The 21,947-nt window shown below is 41.3% G+C and overlaps 1 protein-coding gene across 2 annotated transcripts in view; it reads right to left on the bottom strand.

Annotated features, from left to right (window-relative positions):
• Positions 1 to 8,968: 8,968 nt before the first annotated feature.
• The window catches only part of SPATS2 (spermatogenesis associated serine rich 2), a 119,264-nt gene continuing 106,285 nt past the window's right edge, over positions 8,969 to 21,947 (bottom strand). For both annotated transcript variants that reach the window (XM_081084739.1, XM_081084740.1), the window contains 4 exons: positions 21,546 to 21,655; positions 12,879 to 12,981; positions 11,506 to 11,735; positions 8,969 to 10,198 (listed from right to left, as the gene is read on the bottom strand). In XM_081084739.1, the coding sequence (XP_080940865.1) occupies positions 9,884 to 10,198; positions 11,506 to 11,735; positions 12,879 to 12,981; positions 21,546 to 21,655 (758 nt within the window). In that variant the 3' untranslated portion in view covers positions 8,969 to 9,883. The remainder of the gene's footprint in view (positions 10,199 to 11,505; positions 11,736 to 12,878; positions 12,982 to 21,545; positions 21,656 to 21,947) is intronic.

Here is a 21,947-nt window from a genome sequence, read left to right on the forward strand (position 1 = left end):
CTAGAGGAGACACCCAGTGTCACCAGAATCCGAAAGGAGAGTCCCCCGCTCCACCTCCCACTCGTCCCCAACGAGGGCCAAGCCCCAAGCACCTGTATTAAAATGAACTGGTGCTTTTGGGAGGAGAGAGGAAGCTACTCTGAATCCTGAAATCCTGTTCCCAGGAAGAAAGAGCCTAAAAAGGAGTCTGCAGCTCATGCTCCCCACCCCCACTCCCACCCTCACGAGGGTCCTGGCTGTCCCACTCCCACCAGGGTCCTGGGCTGCAAAGTAACCCTCCCTTAGCCGCTCTTCTGCGCTCCTCCGGGTGACATTCAGGCATTCTGCTAAGGAGAGGGTGCAGGTTCGGGTCAGCTCACCTTGAAGACGGGATGAGGCAGTGGCTGAGAGCACCCACCAACTTGGGAACCAAACTAGGTCTGAAAATAGCTCTGCCACTTACTGTGAGCTTTTCCTTCTGTGACTCCATTTTCTTATGTGTCAAATGGAGATAAGAACACTTCAGAGGATTGTTAGGAATGAGTAAAGGACTAGAACAATGTGTGACATTTACACCATGTAAATGTTTGTCTGATTTTCAATTTTATAGGAACCCTGGTGAAATAGGCATGGCAGTGCTAGTTACACTTCCATTTCACAAATGAGGAAACAGACGTAGAGGTATATCATTTTTACCAACTTGTTACTTTCAGCAAGTCTCTCTTTCTCCATCTGTACCTGGTTACCTAAGTCCCTAAGTAAGATCTTCCTGCCTTTTCTTTCCACCTCCCCCAACCCCCAAACACACACAAGGGGCAGGGACCCCCATTAAGGAGACAGTAACTGGGGATTAGGGAGTTGAACAGAGCGCTGTGAAGTTGGAGAGCACCCGCTTCCTCACTGTAATCTCATTTCTTCTCCCCTCCCCGCAACTCGTCATTCAGCCTTGGGGGGTGTCACAGGGAGAGGAAGGTTGAGGGAGAGCCCTGTTCAGAGATAGCTCAAAGCCACTGTCAACAAGAAACTCAGGAGGCTGCGTTTTGGAGCTGCGGTGGGAAGTCTGTGGGAGTTTTATCTACAGAAGGAACAAGGAGAGAAGGGAAGAGCAAAGCAAGGGGCGGGGGGAATTCAAGACACAAAAGATGGAAAAAGTCCCCCTCCCCCAGGCACAGTAGGAGCTAGTCTGTGTGCAGTGTGGGTGAGAACAGGTGGCTGTCGAGGAATAGAGCCCAGGGCCCCTCCCTCCTCCATTCTTCCTACCCTCCTTTCTGGAGCTCCCCCAGTCTGTTTGTTGGCCAGTGTGGCCATGCCCTGCTTCTCAGGCTGTGTTGTGTGGTGGGAACATCTCAGGCTTTCAGGTCATAGTAGTCTGGGCTCTCATTCTAACTGTCACTGATCAAACAGCTGTGACCTTGGGCAGGATGGGTGTTCATCTCACAGCATCAGTCCCTTCATTTGTAATGATCTTTCCTCAGAGGATTGTTGAGTTTAGGAAGTGGTAGCAGTTGTTAAATGTTCCCCTGAACGCTTGCTCTGGCCTTAGGTGCCAGGACCACTGAAATGAGCTCAGAATAAGGCCTCACTGAAGGTTCCCCTTCTCCACCAAAATAAACACAACATTTTGGAATACTTTGAGGCCTTCAGTACTTGGCCACCTCTTGGCTGTCTCATTTTAGGCCATTCCTTTTTTTATGTTAAATGATGTTTATTATAGCATTATTTATTATTGTTTAAACTTTATTTTACAATTACAGTTTACATTCAATAGTATTTTGTATTAGTTTCAGGTGTGCAGCATAGTGGTTAGATAATCATATACTTTACAAAGCCATTTTTCTTTCCTTTTAGTGGGTGATCCTAGCTACTGTGAGAAAATAACAATAAACTTTCAAACAAGGAAATCCCGGAAGGTCCATGGTTTTATTAACAGGTAAAGAAACTGTTTTATGTCTCACGGCTAGTAGTGGTGGAACCGGGTCTGAACCAAGGTTTGACTGGGTTGATAGCAGTATGCTACCGTGCCACACTGCGGGGGTGCTTGGTCCGGTCCTTTGGTAAACAGCCCATTAAAAGGCAACGGTATGGTCATTTTGATGAGTGGTCAGTTAGTGCCCTGTAGGGAGTGCCCACTGTAAACAGCAACGTGCTTCATGCCCTGCCTGCTGGAGGGCAGGCTACCACAACCTTGCCTGGAGCCAGCAAGGGAGTGAGGCTGAGAAATCTCAATCTCTATGTCCTAGCAGCACCAAAAAATGGGTTTGTTTGAAATCAAGTTACAGAGAAAGCCTAACTGGGTTAAGCTGAAGAGAGACATAAAAAGGAGACCTGACTTTTCCCTGAGGAATCAGAGTGGGTGGTGTTCATTCCTGCTGTTTTGACAGCAGTGAAGGGGCGGGCGGACTGCAGAACAGTTGTGCTGGTTGTGGTGATGGTGGGTGAGTTTCCTCACCCAGAAAAACCTTCTTCAGATAGTGTTTCCAAGGAGTAACAATGCAGGTAATAAAATCCCCTCCACACCGGTATGAAATAACGTTCCCTCTCTCCTGGGCAAGCCTGCCCTGCTCCCCTTCACTCCTGTATGCTGCTGTGCTGGTGACTGCGTTTACCCAGGTAGTGCCTTGAGCATCTGGCCTGCCCCATCCAGAGAGCTCAGAAATTGGGGGTGAGGGTGCACTTTCCTGACAAGTATGACAGACAGATAAGAGGGGCACCATGCTGGGGAGATATGCACTCAGAGGAGAAAAGCTACAAAAGGACTATAGGATGACTTTGTTGTTGTTGTTAGTAAGGTCTGTATGGCTGGAGACAGGGGAAGTCTTTCCTCACTTTTTAACTGGGCAGGAAACACAACAAGCAAAAGTTCCGGTGAGTGAGCTTCCAATTGGTCCCGGGTTAACTCAGACACCAGGGTATTGTTCTGCAACACCTGGCATAATAATGAAGAAGTTGCCATTGTCTCCACTTTATAGTCCATGGAGAGGTCCAAAGATATGATTTTCCCAAGGTTTGCTACTCACATGGCTACCAAGCTGTGAAGTCAGAATTAAAATCCAAGTGTGCGTCTCAAAAGTCCAGGGTCTTCCCATTCTACCACACTGTCTAGCCACCAGGCACAGCTTCTAAGAGTTTAAGGAAGAGCTAAAAGCTCTATTCCCTTCACCTGCAAAGTGGTTGAGGCAAGAGCTAGAACCATTCATCTAAGCCTCAGAACTCAGCATAGTGCCTAGTGCAGCGGTTCTCAACCTGTAGGTCGCGACCCCTTTGGCGGTCGAATGACCCTTTCACAGGGGTCGCCTAAGACCATCCTGCATATCAGATATTTACATTACGATTCATAATAGTAGCAACATTACAGTTATGAAGTAGCAACAAAAATAATTTTATGGTTGGGTCACAACATGAGGAACTGTATTTAAAGGGCCAGAAGGCTGAGAACACCGGCCTAGTGCATAGTAGGTGCCTCAATGTTTGAAGGGGAAAATGTGCTTTAGTCAAGTTGACTGATTTTACCAGACCAGCATTATGGTCTGGTACTCTGAACTGGTTAAAATAGTGACAAAATAGCTCCTTGTATCAGCTGGTGACCTACACACAGGTATCACTTTGGAACCTGTTTCTTCCATGCAGTGTGCTGCTGTATGGATATAACCCTCACCAGGTGGGGCAAGAAGGTAGGATGAACCCAATAAATCAGGCAAGACAAAGCCTCATGTTGTTAAGTCAAATGGCAGAACTCCCAGGGGCAACAAGTCATTCTTCTACTGACCTCCAACAGTACAGCTTAGTTCACAGACTGATGACCATGCATCCTGACTGTTCCAGGTCACTCCCAACCTAATGTAGTTATCCTGTTTCCCCTCCATACATACATTCATACTCGTAAGTCTGTACCCTGGTTTGGGATTCTGAAATAAGGCCACCTTACCTATAAACCACCAAACAAATGCCTGATCACCCCTTGAATAGTTCCAGTTTAAGTGTAGGACCCAGCTCTTAAAGTGGTGCTTCCCCCAGTTCACTCAGAAGACAGCATGGCTCATTCATGCAACACTATTACCTTGTATTATTTTATCAGCCCCTTGAAGGGATGTGTTTTGGTTATCTTTGTCCTTCCTCAGCTTCCAGCTCAGCACCTGTACTAAGCACTCCCAAACACTGTTGGCGAGAGTGTATATCCATGCATCTTTAAGAATACTTTACCAATGAGATCCAGCAATTCCACTTATAGGAATTTGTCCTGAAGATACACATTTACAAATGAGGAATGATATACATATTATGAGATGCTCATTTCATCAATACTTATAATAGCAAAAACCTGAAAACCATTAGTAGGGACTGGATAAACTAATTATGATAAATTTATACAATGAGATATTATCCAGCCATAGGAAGAACAAGGTATGTTTGTGAATACTGACATAAAAAGAGGTCTAAGTGGTATAGTACATTCTATTACCCAAAGCAATATACAGATTTAATGCAACCCCCAATGTCATTTTTTAAAAAAATACAATGAAAAATCATCAGATTTGTATGGAACTACAAAAGACCCTGAATAGCCAAAGCAATCCTGAGAAAAAAGAATGAAGCTGGAGGTATCACACTACCCGACTTCAAATTATACTACTGAGCTACGATAATCAAAACAGCATGGCATTTGCAGACACACAGAATGGAACAGAATAGAGAGCCCAGCTATAAAACCACATGTATATGGACAGATAATTTTCAACAAAGGAGCCAGAAACACACAATGGAGTCAAAATACTCTCTTCAATAAATGGCGCTGGGAAAACTGGAAAGCCATATGCAAATGAATGAAAGTGGATTACAGTTTGTCCCATGTACAAAAATTAATTCAAAATGTATCAAAGACCTAAATATAAGACCCGAAACAAGTTACATAGAAGAAACTATAGGTACCAAACTTATGGACCTTGGTCATAGAGAACATTTTATGAACTTGACCCCAAAGGCAAGGGAAGTAAAGGCAAAAATAAATGAATGGGACTATATCAAACTAAAAAGCTTCTGCACAACAAAATAAAGAAGCAGCCAACCAGAATGGGAGATATTTGCAAACGGTAGCTCTGACAAAGGTTTAATTTAAAAAAAATATAAAGAACTCATAGCCCTAGCTGGTTTGGCTCAGTGGATAGAGCGTCCACCTGTGGACTGAAGGGTCCTAGGTTTGATTCCGGTCAAGGGCACATGCCTGGGGTAGCGGGCTCAATCCCTAGTAGAGGTGGCTGATCAATGATTCTTTCTCATCATTGATGTTTCTATTTCTCTCTCCCTTCCTCTCTGAAATCAATAAAAATACATTTTTTTTAAAAAAAAGAACTCATAAAAAGCAATACCAGACAAACAACCCAATCAAAAAGTGGGCAGAGGACCTGAAAATACTCCTCTCTCAAGAAGATACAGCCAATAGATATATGAAAAGATGTTCAACCTCACTGGTAATTAGGGAAATGCAAATCAAAACTATAATCAAAAACCCCCCTTATAGCCCTGACCGGTTTGGCTCAGTGGATAGAGCATCGGCCTGTGGACTGAAGGTTCCAGGGTTCGATTCCGGTCAAGGGCATGTACCTTGGTTGTGGGCACATCCCCAGTGGGAGGTGTGCAGGAGGCAGCTGATCGATGTTTCTCTCTCATCGATGTTTCTGACTCGCTCTCCCTCTCCCTCCCTCTCTGTAAAAAATCAATAAAATATATTTTAAAAACAACAACAAAAAACTCTTATACCTGTTAGAGTAGCCATTGTCAATAAGACAAGCAATAACAAGTGTTGGAGAGGTTGTGGAAAGAGGGGAACCCTCATCGATTGCTGGTGGGAATGTAGATTGGTACAACCACTATGGAAAGCAGTGTGGCGAGTCCTCAAAAATTTGAGAATAGAGCTACCATACGACCCAGCAGTCCCTCTCCTGGGTATATACCCAAAAAACTTGAAATCACCAGCTATATGCATCCCTATGTTCATTACAGCATTATTCATGGTGAACAAGACATGGAAACAACCAAAGTGCCCTGCAATAAAGGACTGGATGAAGAAGATGTGGTACATGTACACAATGGAATACTAATTAACCATATGAAAGGATGAAATAGCTCCATTTGCAACAACATGGATGGATCTTGAGAACATTATGCTAAGTGAAATAAGTCAGTCAGAAAAAGCTAAGAACTATATGATTTCACTCATATGTGGGATATAAAACTGAAACTTGTGAACACAAACAGCAGTGTGGTGGTTGCCTGAGGGAAGGGGGCGGGAGGAGGAAGGGGTCCTAATATATGGTGACAGGGGGATCTGACTTAGAGTAGTAAGCGTATGGTGTAATATACAAATCTTGTAACATAGAAACCCACACCTGAAACCTATGTATTCATGTTGACCAATGTCATCCCAATAAATTTAATTTTTAAAAAGTGGTATACATTCTTACGATATACATGAGCTAGTACAGAAAATCTCTGAAGGGAACACAAGGTACTTAAGAGTGGTGGCCTCAGGGGAGGGGGCAAAAAGTCCAGAGTGGGATGGAGGCATATTTTTCATCATATGTACTTTTGAACTGTTTAAATTTATTATTATTAATTTTTTTAGCATTTATATATATATATTGATTTTTCATAAAACAAAAAATCTATTATAAAAAGTGAGAATTGAAAAAAGCAAGGTTATAGAAGTATGAATAGTTTGATTCCTATTTATATAAAAGAAAAAAATATATATTTGCATGTTTGAAATTTAGAAAATTTGTGGCAAGATATATATGAAACTTATCAATGGGACAAGATACGGGAAGATTTTTTATCTTCCATCATGCATCCACCCTTTTGTATCATCCTTTTATTGTTAATCCTCACCTGAGGATATTTTTTCCATTGATCTTTTTTTTTTTTTAAGAGAAGAGTGGCAGGGAGGGAGTGAGGGAATTTTAAGAACTGTGATAAATAAGGGGCCTAGGAAACACCTGATGTTCATAATGAAGCCATGCTAACTGAAATGTTCTCTCTCCAGGGGCATATAACTGCCAGAGATAAGCAATCTGAAGTTTCAAGTCCTATCTCTAAGTTGGGGAAAAGCAAGACATTGATCTCTAAGAGGCAATGGAAAAGGAAGGAACAATGATGATTAGGTAGGATCTCTTTGACCAGACAGTGGGAGCTGCCCAGGGTTCAGAGCTTCTCTTCTCTTAGGAAGGCCAGATCTATATGGAGAGCAAGGAATGGCTGCACAATTCAAACTTAAGATAAACCTAACTTATCTTCATCGAAGAAAGTCAAATTGGCAAATTTAGGAACAGAATATCTACAACAGAAGATCCTAAATGAACTATGGTTTAGACATGATTAAAAAAAATCATAAAACGCATACAAACAAAAAATCTATATATTCATGTATATATATACATATATGCCTTGAAAAATCTATAAGGGTATAGACCAAATTATTATTTTTAAAAAATATGTTTTTTTATTTATTTCAGAGAGGAAGGGAGAGGGAGAGATAGAAACATCAATGATGAGAATCATTGATAGGCTGCCTCTTGCATGCCCCACAGTGGGAATTGAACCCGCAACCCAAGCATGTGCCCTGACTGGGAATTGAACTGTGACCTCCTGATTCATGGGTCAATGCTCGACCACTGAGCCACAACAGCTGGGCTACACCAAACTAAGTCATTACTAAGCCTGAGGAATAGAAACTTTAATTTTCTCCTTTTACATTTCTGTATTATTTGATTTTTTTAAAAAAATATATATTTTATTGATTTTTTACAGGGAAGAAGGGAGAGGGATAGAGAGTTAGAAACATCGATGAGAGAGAAACACCGATCAGCTGCCTCCTGCACACTCCCCACTGGGGATGTGCCCGCTACCAAGGTACATGCCCTTGGCCAGAATCGAACCTGGTACCCTTGAGTCCACAGGCCGGCGCTCTATCCACTGAGCCAAACCGGTTAGGGCATTATTTGATATTTTAAATACTACTCTGTAATTAAAAACAAAATGTAGAAAAATCTTGATAATTTTCAAACTTTTTATGGTCACAGAAAAATATATTCAAATACTTTTCTATAAGATTTTAATTTCGACTTAAAGACTGTTTTCATAAACAGTGGCTTCCCATCTGTCTGGGTGGTTAAATACAGTTTTGCTTGGATACAGAGATAGACCTCAGAATCCTTCAAGGTTGTTTCAATCTCTGAATTTCCTATAAAGTAAGGTAAGCAATTAATCAGAAAAGCAGGGTTTTTTTCCTGACACCCAGCAGGCTGATGGTGTTATTGGACAAATTCCCCAAAATGAGGTGATGAGCCTTTTAGAAAATGGCTTCCCAGTACTCCTTGACTACTGTTTTCATTACTGAAAGACACACACAATCTCTCGTCCTCTCTAAATCTGTTCAACCAACCTGAACCAGGCAGCTCAGCTTCAGCCAAAGAGCCAGGGGAAGCCCCGAGGCAGCTGAGTTCTGCACCACTGCCACTCAGTCTGGGATTCAGACTTGGGAGAACAAATACTGGAGAAATAAATCGCTCTGCTGTTATTAAATCATAGATGCTGGAGTGGGGATAGGGTGCAAGGATCTGGCACCGATGCCACCTGCTACGTGCGGGAGCTCAATTATACGGTTACATTCACTACTCCTGTCAAGGGACAGGCAGGGAGGAGGGTGCTGATATAACCTTTGGTTGCCTGGGAGAGCCGTTGGCAGCTGTGGTTTTTCTAAACTGGTGAGCTCTCCTTTGGAAAGTCATTCCCTATCCTATGAGTCTTTCCCACAGGAACAGCTGCATTTGCTCATTCTGGCTCTTCACATTTTAATTTGGTTCTGAAGCTAAGCAGCGGACAGATGACTTAGGCATCAGACACCCTCATTTAAGCCCCGAACAAGCTGTCTCAGAGACTTCTACCACATGAGGCCCAAAGAAAAATAGATAATGAAATGAAGTCACTTGCCGCTGGGAAACAAATGTGGGAACATTTATGCAGTTGTTTTTATTTACTCAACTCTAAAGATTGACTGTGGCAATTTTTTGATGAGTAACACTTAGATTAACACTAATTACATAGCTATAAATTTGATTTAGGATAAGAATACGATTTAGAATGAGAATAATAACAACAAAAATTTTCGAACATTAAAGCAAAGAAATACTTTCCCCCCTCTTTTAACTTTAAATAAATGCTATTTTCCCATGGACTTCCCTAGACATGTTTACAGTCTCAGGAAATTTAAGGAAACAAAGCTTTGGATATTTTGAAGAAACTGCAGGTTAAGCTATCATGCCAAGCGGGAGACTGAAACCCTGATCTGAGTGTCAATCTCAGGCACTTTGTGAGAGGCAGATTCTTAAATATTTCCTAGTCTTTTTTTCCTTTTCACCAATTAAATTTTCCACTTCTCTAATTCAGTGCAGCACACAATCCCCTCAGTGCCTCTCCTGGTGAAACTGTTGTTTAGAGGGAACCTGACAGGCATGTGTGGCTCCTTTTAGACTGGAAAGGCAGTAGGACTAGCCCATCCACTCCTGAGAGCCTGACCGTGGGGGCTGCTGAGGACGGCCTCTGCGGGCAACTGAAAGGCCTGGTGCCCTGGGAAGAACACTGCTTACTCTTGGGAAACTTGGCCATCATTGCCCATGATTCCTGGTAGAAATGACCAATCAGAATGAATCCAAATCATGGGGAAAGGTCAAGGGGAAAAAAAAGATTGCCTTCCAAAAATAATGAGGAAATGAGGAAAGAAATATTTAGAATGGTATAAAAACTGATATGCGAAAACGTCTTTCTGTTATTAAATCTAACTATAAGTTTCCTAAAGTCCAGTTACCAAGTTGAATTATGTGGGATAAAGGAGAAAGGCCAATTGGAATTTCCCTCAAGAGTTCACAGCTGCAGGATGAGAGGTCCTGGGTTTGCGCTGGGGGAGTGGGCCCCTTTTGAATGAGGGCTTAGGTGGGCTGGGTTCCATGCTGGCTCCAGTTCCATTGTTCCCTGCAGAGAGCGCCTGGCCCCGTTCACTAGCATTTCCTGGTGCCTGGGGTTGTGAACTCTGATACCTGGAACCAGATGAATACCATGAGCTATTTCTGTAACGACCCATACTGTCATGTTGTTCTTGGTTCGTGGGGTCACTGAACTTTTGGCCTTGCGGCCTGTAGCCTTGTCCTCCTCGTCGGTTCCCCGGCAACACCTAAGGACGAAAGAATATGATGTCCAAAATACTCTGGCATTGTGGTACTCCATTTGTTCCAGTTTAGTTTATAGGAGTATTCTGACAGCATAATTGTGGTAGTCCATACTCGGGACTCAGTGATCTCTCAAGATTCACAGAATTCTGCCTAATTCAACCTAGCCACTGCATCAGAAATGATCATTCCACTGCATCAGAAATGATCATTCTTTCACTATTTTTCCCCTGCCTTTCACCCCTAGGCTCTTCTCCACTGAAGAGGAGTTCACTTTTCTTTAGCTGGGCACATGCTAAAGAAAGAAGAACATTCCTTGGGTTGTTACAAGCCCTCAATTGGGCAAGTATCTTATTACATGTCTGAGCTTTGCAGATAATAAATAATTTGTAAAGATAATGAACATTTGTTATAATAAAATAAACATCATTATGATCTGCTTTGCTATATAAACCATAGATTCAATCACACTGCTATGACATGCAGTACATTTTTACATTACAACCCAGAAAGTTTATGGCATGGGATTTTATTTTTGTCTTCTAATTTCAATTCTGAAGAATTACCGACAGCACTGCTTTCAATTGCTCTTGTGTATCTTTTTCAAACCAAGGAAAAGAAACTATGGATTATGCTTCAACTTTCTAGTGTTCACTCCGTATGGAACCAAGTTCACACTCTCTCCGGTATATTCTACGTTGTACTTCTAAGGAGTTGCTGCTTCATTCTGGTGAACCTGCCACTGTGGTATTTATCTACCTTGAGATGGGTGCACGACTCCCACTGTGACTAATTACCAGGCGTTACTACCTACGACAGCTAGAATCACTGCCAACATCAGAAAGTCAGCAGTCTTGGCAACAGGAAATCTAAACTGGCTGGTGGTTTGGAACATACATACCAAATGCTTTCTCTGGAACTAACAGGCTGGAGGGATTCAAAATAGGTGTGGAATGGGAATAAAGAGAGGAAGGTAATGTACTGAACTGTCAGCACTTAAACGGTGACAATCTATATATTTAAAAAAATAAAATAAAAAATAAAAAAATAAACTGTGCCCTAACCAGTTTGGCTCAGTGGATAGAGCGTTGACCTACAGACTGAAGGGTCCCGGGTTCGATTCCAGTCAAGGGGACATCCCCAGTAGGGGGTGTGCAGGAGGCAGCTGATAGATATTTCTCTCTCATCGATGTTTCTAGCTCTCTATCCCTCTCCCTTCCTCTCTGTAAAAAAATCAATAAAATATAAAAAAAACAACTGTGAAAATCTGGTAGCTTTCTTCCTGACTAGCTCAGTGTGGAAGCCAGGTTACCTGACGATGAGGCTGATAGGACCGGCCACTGGAGTCTGCTCTGCCTGCAGGAGCCTCTCCTGGTGCCGAGTTTTTCTTGTTAGTACTTGTAAGGCTGGGACCAGAGGCACAGGTGGAAGCAGCAGCAGCAGCAGCAGCAGCAGCAGGGGCATCACACAGGCTACTCAGGGACACAGATGTAACTGAGCTACATCGCGATCGGGTTGAATAGCTGTTCTTTGGATGGGACACTGAAACAAATATATGAAATATGCAGTCATATGATGAAAGAGGACGAAGGGTAAGGTTTTCACCATTTCACAAGAGCAATTTAAGATAAAGAATGCTTATACATAAAACGGGTAACAAAAAGGAAAATCTGCCTTTTGCCATCTTCCTCCAAATCCCCACTGCTCTTAGAAATAAGCCAATAGTTCAAGACCAGAGTGACCTATCCCCCCACCAACTAGTGCCTTCCTGACTTCCTACTACCTAAGGTTCTGGCTCTTCCTACTACCTAAACCTAGGAGTAACAATATAAGCCATACATACAGTTCCTATGTGAGGAACACTCTAAAGTACAGACAAAGGAACACTCTACAAAGAAAGACAAAGGTAAAGAGTTAATCTTTTTAAAAAAATTTGAATGATGCAGTATAACTAATCAAGATTAGTTAATATGAACAGAACTAGTCTTTACAACAAACATGTATCTTCCTAGGATTCTTTCGCAAAAACAATCCCAAACTTAAAATACCAATTTAGCTGAAAAATATTAACATTTTCAATTCAAATTTTGTCAGAATTCAATGGTTTAATGCTCCCCACTAGATTTTTTTCTTGGTGTTAAGCCTGGACTAGTGCTGAGTTCACAATCACTGCCCTAGAGCCAACATTTCACTTTCATACCGAGATGGAAAGAACCAAGGCGCTGAGCTCAGGATTGGTGGCACACAAACTCTCACCTTAGAGGCACCACCCTCTTTGAAGCTATTGTTTTATCACCTATTGTATGCCAGGCAAGGTAGGTATTACTATCTCCATTTTGGAGAGGAATAAAATGAGGTTCCAGAGGAATAAAATGAGTAGAGGCAAACTTGGTCTGACTCCAGAGCTCCATGCTCTTTATACTTCATATCATACACTCTCAACTCAACAGAGAATGGATGAAAAAAATGTTATTGCAAATTTAGGGAGCCCATCCTCAGCGCTCCAAGCATCTGCATCCACTGACTTCTTAAAGATCTCAGAGCTACTTTTCATAAAAACAAACAAAACACAAGAGGCACGAAAGAAGAATCAGAAGAGAAGCCAACCAGCACTTCAGTCTCTAATTAGTACAGTGTGGTCTTCTCATCACCATCTCCAGTGCCCGGAATCTCTTGCTATCTCACCTTGTCCAAATGAATCAATGTTCTTCTTTAGGGTCTCCACGTCACAGGTGAACCGGGCTACTCTTCCCAGATCCTCGTCATATTTACGTTCACTAACAAAGTGCTGGAAAAAGGGCAAAGAAAAGCCTCCAGGTGAGACATGCAGTACACATGGGATCTACAGCTTGCTATGTATGAATGAAACAGAATTATTTTCAACTGAATTATTTTTATTGCTTCAAAGTTTGTTCAATGGCCACAATATTACCAATGCTGGGTGACTGACAAAATTCAGTCATTTTCTTCAGAGCCCAAAGAGAAGTCTATTTAGGAGCTTTATGAAATACTACATGATGGTCAAAGCCCACTAAGTATAATCACAAGAAACTGCAGAGAAAGGAGAAAGTCTTTATAGAGGGCCACTTTCCGCTATTGGCTACTTTCCACGTTGTTCCATTTTATACATTTTATATAGCTCACAGTTTGTAAACAGAGGCAGCAGCAAAAAAACACTCTTAAGTTACAACAATGATTCCATTTAAATAGATGGTCTGGCTCTTTAGTAAAAACTTCCTTAGGAAACCCACTTCAACTCTTTGTAAAGTAGAATTTGTTAGTCCTTGAAATAGAAACAATTTCTTGAGATGGAAAATCATTCATATGAAAAAGTCAACTTCACAAATGAGAAGTTTGTGCTGCATATAATTTAACCCTTTTAAGCTGACTGAGTTGAGAAGTAGTCAACCCCTTGGGTCAAAAACTAACTATACTACAGAAAGAGAGGGACTAAATACATGTTAGGAATAAAGTGTTTCTGAGGGTCTATTTCAATAAACAATTTCTAACGTAGCCTGGAATCACTTTAAGATGAAAAGGAGATGAAAAAGAAAAGTTATAATTCTTCTAGATAAAATTCAGAAGAATTGAACTCCTTAGAGCAGTCTTGGCAGTGGTCTAATTCCACTTTGGATGTTCAAGGGGTAGAACTGAATGGATCAGAATCCTTGAGATGCGTCTAGCAGTGAAAGGGAAAGGAGAAATAAAAATTACCACTGGCCTTTGAAGCCCTAAAGCTTCAGAGTATATTGTGGCTCAGGAAAGCACACAAAGCTCTGTGACAAAGCCTTCAACATGTAATATCAGTCTGAGATTAAGTCTGAAACAAATTCTAGAGTCTGTTGAGCCAAAGACATAACAGGAATGACGGAAATAAAATGATCTGGAAATCAGACATTTAAATTGCATAGCACCCACTTCAGTACACTCAAATGTGGAGAGAAACAGATCCTTAGTCAGCCTGCAGAAATATTTCTAGCAGCTTTTCAACCACGCGGGAAGGAGAACAGATGAAGCCTGTAAGAGCCAGAATTCTCATCTTAATTCCAAAGGGGTTTCCGGCTTCTCCCAGATAGTTGAATGAGACAGATTGGCATCACTATGAAGACGACTTTCTATAAAATTTAGTAACATAGTTTTAGTTAATCAGAAAATGGTAATTAAAAATTTGCATTGTTTTGCTATTTCACCCCAATAGAGTCTAAGTAGAAGAAGTGAAAGTAATAACATAACCTAGGGTTTGTGTAAAATACTGAATCAGAGTGATGACAAAGATACCTGCAAGGGCTTAGGTGATCTTCCATCTATGCTTTTATTTTACAAAGGCTGTTATATAGCCTCTGCAGCAAGTATTCCACTTAAATATAGCAATAAACCTCATGTATTCAGAAAGGACAGAAGTTAAGGGCTCAGGATTAGAGCCACTTCTCCCCTTGTCTATATAGCTCATAGTTTATAAACAATTTTTTAGAACCCCAGTGTCTACAACTATCAATGAATACCCTGACCTCTCTAAGGTTCCCATGCTTAGTTTCAGACACACTGCTCTCTTTTTCTTTCTTTCTTTTTTTGTTAATCTTAAACCAAGGATATTTTTTTCCATTGATTTTTTTTTTAAGAGGGGGTGTGGGGGGAAGAGAGAGAGAAACATGATATGAGAGAGACATATCCATTGGTTTCTTCCTGCACGTGCCCCAACTGGGGCTGGGGATTGAACCTGCAATCCAGGTATGTGCCCTTGACCGGAATCAAGCCCATGACTCTTCAGTGCGTGGGCCGACGCTCTAACCCAGTGGTTCTCAACCTTGGCTGCACATTAGAATCACCTGGGAATCTTTTTATTTTTTTAAAAATATATATTTTATTGATTTTTTACAGAGAAGAAGGGAGAGGGATAGAGAGTTAGAAACATCGATGAGAGAGAAACATCGATCAGCTGCCTCCTGTACACCCCCTACTGGGGATATGTCCGCAACCAAGGTACATGCCCTTGACAGGAATCGAACCTGGGACCCTTCAGTCCAAAGGCCGACGCTCTATCCACTGAGCCAAACCGGTTAGGGCGTGGGAATCTTTTTAAAATCCTCATTTCTGGGCCTCATCCTCTGGAAATTCTGTTTCTTTGTTATGGGGTGGGGCCACAACATTAGTAACAAAGAAACAGAATTTCTGGAGGATGGGCCCAGAAATCAGGATTTTAAAAAAATTCCCAGGTGATTCTAATGTGCAGCCAAGGTTGAGAACCACTGCTCTAACCACTTAGAAACACTGGCCAGGGCAGAAACACTGTTCTTTAGCTAAGAATTTAAAAAGTACACGTGTTAAGAACCCTAAAGATACCACCAAAAAACTACTAGAACTGATAAATGAAATCAGTAAAGTAGAAGGAAACAAAAAGGAAACAAAATAAATATTCAGAAATCAGTTGCATTTTAATACACCAATAATGAACTAATAAAAAGGGAAACTAAGAAAACAATCCCATTTACAATTGCATCAAAAAAATAAAAATGCCCAGCCAGAGTGGCTCAGTGGTTGAGCATTGACCTATGAAACAGGTTTGATTCCCTGGTCAGGGCATATGCCCAGGTTGCGGGCTGGATCCCGTGTGGGGTGTGCAGGAAGCAGCCAATCAGTGATTCTCTCTCATCATTGATGTTTCTATCTCTCTAGCCTCCTCCCTTCTTCTCTGAAATAAAAAAAACTATATTAAAAAATAATAAAATCAATAAAAATTAAATACCTAGCAATAAATTTAACCAAGGAGGTAAAAGACCTATACTTGGAAAATTATAAGACACCAAAGAAAGAAACTGAAGAAGATACAAATACAGGGTGGGCAAAAGTAGGTTTATAATTGTTCATATGGAAAATACAGAAATTAATAAATAATAATATAAGAATAAATTCTGTGTTTCTCCTACACACAACTGTAAATCTACTTCTGCCCCCCCCCCTTAAAAATGGAAGCATATACTGTGTTTACGGGTAGGAAGAATTAACATCGTTAAGATGTCCATACTGCCCTACCCAGTTTGTTTCAGTGGTTAGAGTGTCAGCCCTTGGACTAAAGGGGTCACGGGTTTGAGTCCCATCAAGGGCATGGCATGTACCTTGGTTGCAGGCTCGATCCCTGGCTCCCACTGGTGCGTGCAGGAGGCAACCAATCCATATGTCTCTCTCACATCAATGCTTCTCTCTCTCTCTCTCTCTCTCTCTCTCTCTCTCTCTCTCTCTTTCTCTCTCCCCCCCACTCCACTCTCTCTAAAAATCAATGGAAAAATATCCTCAGGTGAGGATTAAAAGCAAAACAAAACTGTGGAAGCTCCTCAAAAAGTTAAAATGCAATTGCCTTATGACGTAGTGATTCCACTTCTGGGTATATATTCAAAGAAACCCAAAACACGAATTCAAAAAGATTTATGCAATCCTATGTTCACTGCAGTGTTATTTACAATAGCTAAGACATGGAAGCAACCCAAATGCCCAGCAAAAGAGGAGTGGATAAAAAAGTTGTGGTAACCCTGGCCGGTTGCTCAGTGGTTAGAGCATTGGCCCTCAGACCAAAGGGTTGCAGGTTCAATTCCCAACCCCCGTCTGGACTCATGTGGGAGGCAACCAACTGATGTGTCTCTCACGTGTCAATGTTTCTCTTTCTTTCCCCCACCTCCCCCACTTCTATTTTCTCTAAAAATCAATGGAAAAAATATTCTTCAGTGAGGGTTAAAAAAAAAAAAGCTGTGGTACATATATAAAATGGAATTTACTAAACCATAAAAAAGAAGGAAATCTTGCCATTTGCAACATAATGGATGGATCTACAGCAGTGATGGCGAACCTTCTGAGCTTGGCGTGTCAGCATTTTGAAAAACCCTAATTTAACTTTGGTGCCGTGTCACATACAGAAATTTTTTGATATTTGCAACCATAGTAAACATAATTGTTTTATTGCTTAAAGTCTTACAAGGGGTATTACATATGTCTCCTTTTTTCCCCCCGTCCTTGACAATCCCCTGGCCTCCCCTATCCCCCAGTGTCTTATGTCGATTGGTTATGCTTATATGCATGCATACAAGTCCTTCGGTTGATCTATTAACCACCCCCGCCTCCAGCCGCCCCCCACCCTCCTCGGCCTTCCCACTGTAGTTTGACAGTCTGTTAGAGGCAGCTCTGCCCCTGTATCTATTTTTGTTCATAAGTTTATAATGGTCTTTATTATCCATGAATGAGTGACATCATGTGGTATTTTTCCTTCATTGACTGGCTTATTTCACTACGCATAATGCTCTCCAGTTCCATCATGCCATTGCAAACGGTAAGAGTTCCTTCTTTTTTACAGCAGCGTAGTATTCCATCCTGTAGATGTACCACGGTTTTCTAATCCATTCATCTACTGATGGGCACTTAGGCTGTTTCCAGATCTTAGCTATGGTGAATTGTGCTGCTATGAACATATGGGTGCATATATCCTTTCTGATTGGTGCTTCTGGTTTCTTGGGATATATTTCTGGAAATTGGATCACAGGGTCAAATGGGAGTTCCATTTTCAGTTTTTTGAGGAAACTCCATACTGTCTCCATAGTGGCTGCACCAGTCTGCATTCCCACCAGCAGTGCACGAGTGTTCCTTTTTCTCCACATCCTCTCCAGCACTTGTCATTTGTTGATTTGATGACAGCCAGTCTGACAGGTGTGAGATGGTACCTCATTGTTGTTTTGATTTGCATCTCTCGGATGATTAGTGACTTTGAGCATGTTTTCATATGTCTCTTGGCTTTCTGAATGTCCTCTTTTGAAAGGTGTCTATTTACGTCCTTTGCCCATTTTTTGATTGGATTGTTTATCTTCCTTTTGTTAAGTTGTATGAGTTCCCTATAAATTTTGGAGATTAGGCCCTTATCAGATATGACATTGGCAAATATGTTTTCCCACACAGTGGGTTTTCTTATTGCTTTGTTGATGGTTTCTTTTGCTGTGCAGAAGCTTTTTATTTTGATGTAGTCCCATTTGTTCATTCTCTCTTTAGTTTCAAGTGCCCTAGGAGCTGTATCAGTGAAAAAATTGCTTCGGCATATGTCTGAGATTTTGTTGCCTATGGATTCTTCTAGTATTTTTATGGTTTTCCGTCGTACATTTAAGTCCTTTATCCATTTTGAGTTTATTTTTGTGTATGGTGTAAGTTGGTGGTCTAATTTCATTTTCTTGCATGTATCTGTCCAATTTTTCCAACACCATTTATTGAAGAGACTATCTTGACTCCACTGTATGTTCTTGCCTCCTTTGTCAAATATTAATTGAGCATATTGGTTCGGGCTGATTTCTGGGCTCTCTATTCTATTCCATTGATCTATATGTCTGTTCTTGTGCCAGTACCAGGCAGTTTTGAGAACAGTGGCTTTGTAATACAGCTTGATATCTGGTATTGAGATCCCACCTACTTTGTTCTTTCTCAGGATTGCTGCAGCTATTCGGGGTCTTTTTTTATTCCAGATGAATTTTTGGAGAGTTCGTTCTAGATCTGTGAAATATGCCGTTGGTATTTTAATGGGAAGTGCGTTGAATTTATAGATTGCTTTGGGTAGTATGGACATTTTAATGATGTTGATTCTACCAATCCATGAGCACGGTATGTTCTTCCATCTGTTTATGTCTTCAGCTATCTCTTTTTTCAACGTCCTGTAGTTTTCTGAGTAGAGGTCTTTTACCTCTTTAGTTAAGTTTATTCCTAGGTAGCTTAATTTTTTTGGTGCGATGGTAAATGGGATTTATTTTTTAGTCTCTCTTTCTGTAAGTTCACTATTGGTGTATAGAAATGCCTTAGATTTCTTGGGGTTAATTTTGTATCCTGCTACATTGCCAAATTCATGTATTAAGTCCAGTAGTTTTTTGATGGAAGACTTATATTTTTGATATTAATTTTATATATTTAAATGCCATTTAACAAAGAAAAATCAACCAAAAAAATGAGTTCGCGTGTCACTTCTGACACGCGTGTCATAGGTTTGTCATCACTGATCTAGAGGGTATTATGCTAAGTGAAAGAAGTCAGACAGAGAAAGACAAGTATCATCTGATTTCACTTTCATGTGGAATCTAAAGAATAAAATGAACAAAAAACCCCAAAAACAGAAACAGATTCATAGATACAGAGAACAAACTGATGGTTGCCAGAGTGCAGAGGGGAGAGGTGAGAGGGGTTGGGGTTATGGATGAAAAGGGTGAAGGGATTAAGGAGTACATATTGGCAGTCCCCAAATAGCCATGGGGACATAAAGTACAGCACAGGAAATATAGTCAATAATATTGTCATACTATGTTTAATGCCAGGTGGGTACTTGAAATGGGGCGGGGGGGGGGGGGGAGGGGGAGAGATCATCTTGTAAATTATATGATTGTCAGCCACTATGTTATACACCTAAAACTAAAGTAAAATAATATTGCATGTCAACTATAATTGAAAAATAAAATTTAAAAATTTAAAAAATATATGTGTTAAACACAAATAATCTTTACAGATTATAATTAACATCTCAAATTGCTCATTTTTCTCTATAAAATCAGAATCGACCAACCATTTAAATATTTACTGAACACTGTCCAACTGGTGTGACTCAGTGGTTGAATGTTGATCCATGCATCAAGAAGTCACTGGTTGCCGAAACCGGTTTGGCTCAGTGGATAGAGCGTCAGCCTGCGGACTGAAAGGTCCCAGGTTCGATTTCGGTCAAGGGCATGTACCTGGGTTGCGGGCACATCCCCAGTAGGAGATGTGCAGGAGGCAGCTGATCGATGTTTCTCTCTCATCGATGTTTCTAACTCTCTTATCTCTCTCCCTTCCTCTCTGTAAAAAATCAATAAAACATTTTTTTTTAAAAAAAAAAAGGAAGTCACAGGTTCAAGTCCCAGTCAGGACACGTGCACAGGTTGTGGACTTGATCCCCGGCGGAGGCTGTGCTGATTGATGTTTCTCTCTCATCAATGTTTCTATCTCTCTCTCTCCCTTTCTTTCTCTCTAAAATCAATAATAAAACATATTTAATAATAGCCCTGGGCAGTGTGCTCAGTGGTTAGAGCATCAGCCTGCACACCAAAGGGTTGCAAGTTTGATTTCCAGTCAAGGACACATTCTGGGTCTTGGGTTCACTCCCTGCCCCTCCCCCTGTCGGGGTGCATGCAGGAGGCAACCAATCGATGTGTCTCTCTCACATTGACGTTTTTCTCTCTCTTTTTCCTTCTTTCCCTCCCTCCCTGCCTCTCTCTTCCACTCTCTCTGAAAAAGCAATGGGAAAAATATCCTCAGGTGGGGATGAACAAAATACATACATACATACATACATAAATTTATTGAATACCTATTATGTGCCAAGGTACTATGCTAGGCACTGGAGAGACAGCAGTTTTTCCATTGTAAAGTTCACCAGCTAGTGAGAATAACAGATTAATCAAATGTACATGGAATATAACTGCTATGAAGGCACAAACTAGGAAGAAAATCAGGAAGGATGAGAAGTGACTGTGTGCTGGGAGTGGCAGGGAGGGAAGAGTATTTTGGATAGATGAACGGCATGTGCAGTAGTCCTCCGGCAGGAAGGAGCAGGATGTGTCTGCAGAAAGGAAAAGTTAATATGGCTGGAAATGAGAACAAGGGGGCATGGTGTAAAAGGATGATGCTGGCAGAGCCAACTGCACAGAGTCCTACAGGCTGAGCTAAGGATTATAGTCTTTATCCTAAAGCAATGGCTTCCTGGTCCGTGGCTCAATGGTTAGAGCTTTGCCCCAAGCACTGAAGGGTCACAGGGTTCAATTCCTGGTCAAGGGCATGTATCTGGGTTGCAGGTTTGATCCCAGGCCCCAGTTGGAGCATGTTCAGGAGGCAACCAATTGATGTGTCTCTCTCATATCAATGTTTCAAAACAAATAAACGAAATGGAAAATTTGAAGCAGGTTACTGCAGTGTGAGGAACAGATTTGGAGGGATGGGGAGGGAGAATAGAATAGAATCAGTTATGAGGCTATTACAGCAGTTCAAGCAAGAGATAATAGTCACTTGATCATGACAGTGGTGGTGGAGATGAAGAGAAAAGGTCAGACCTGAGATTCAGTAGGAATTCAAATGGTGGACAGGGTCTGCTGATAGATTTCATGCTGGAAAGGAGAAGTTTCCCAAAGTTTCCAGCTTAGAAAACTGGATAGATGACAGTATCACTACAGAGAAAGGGAACCTGGAGGAGGGCCAGGTTTTGAAAGGAAAGACCATGAGTTCAATATATTAGATATGGCCATGAATTATGGAGATTTGCTACTTTAGTTCCGGAGGGCAAGAAGAAAGGCAGAAAGAAGAAGGAAGTTTTACCTTGATATCAGCTCTGAGCTCAACCAACTGCTCTTCTGACATTCGAACAGCCACATCAGTCATCTTCTTTAGAAGTTCAGCTTTCTTTTGTCGGCTGAGCAAAATTTCCACTGTAGAGGAAAAAGAAGTATAACTCTATGTTCTGGCTCAAAAGGATAAAGAACTGGAAATACAGGCCTTGCTGTATGTATTTGGAGAGCCAAAGGTCCAGTTTCCACCTTCTTGAAGGACTCTAAAGGCAGTTACAGGTAAAGACTTCATGAAATAAAAGACACATAAATCATTTGTCATTTCTCTTTTTCCCCTTCTCAGGAAAATACATTTTTTATCAAGAAATATAAGTTAACGCCCTGGCTGGTATGGCTCAGTTGGTTGGGTGTTGTCCCATGCCCCAAAAGGTTG

Source organism: Myotis nattereri, assembly GCF_964212035.1.
Source record: "Myotis nattereri genome assembly, chromosome: 2".
NCBI lineage: Eukaryota > Metazoa > Chordata > Mammalia > Chiroptera > Vespertilionidae > Myotis > Myotis nattereri.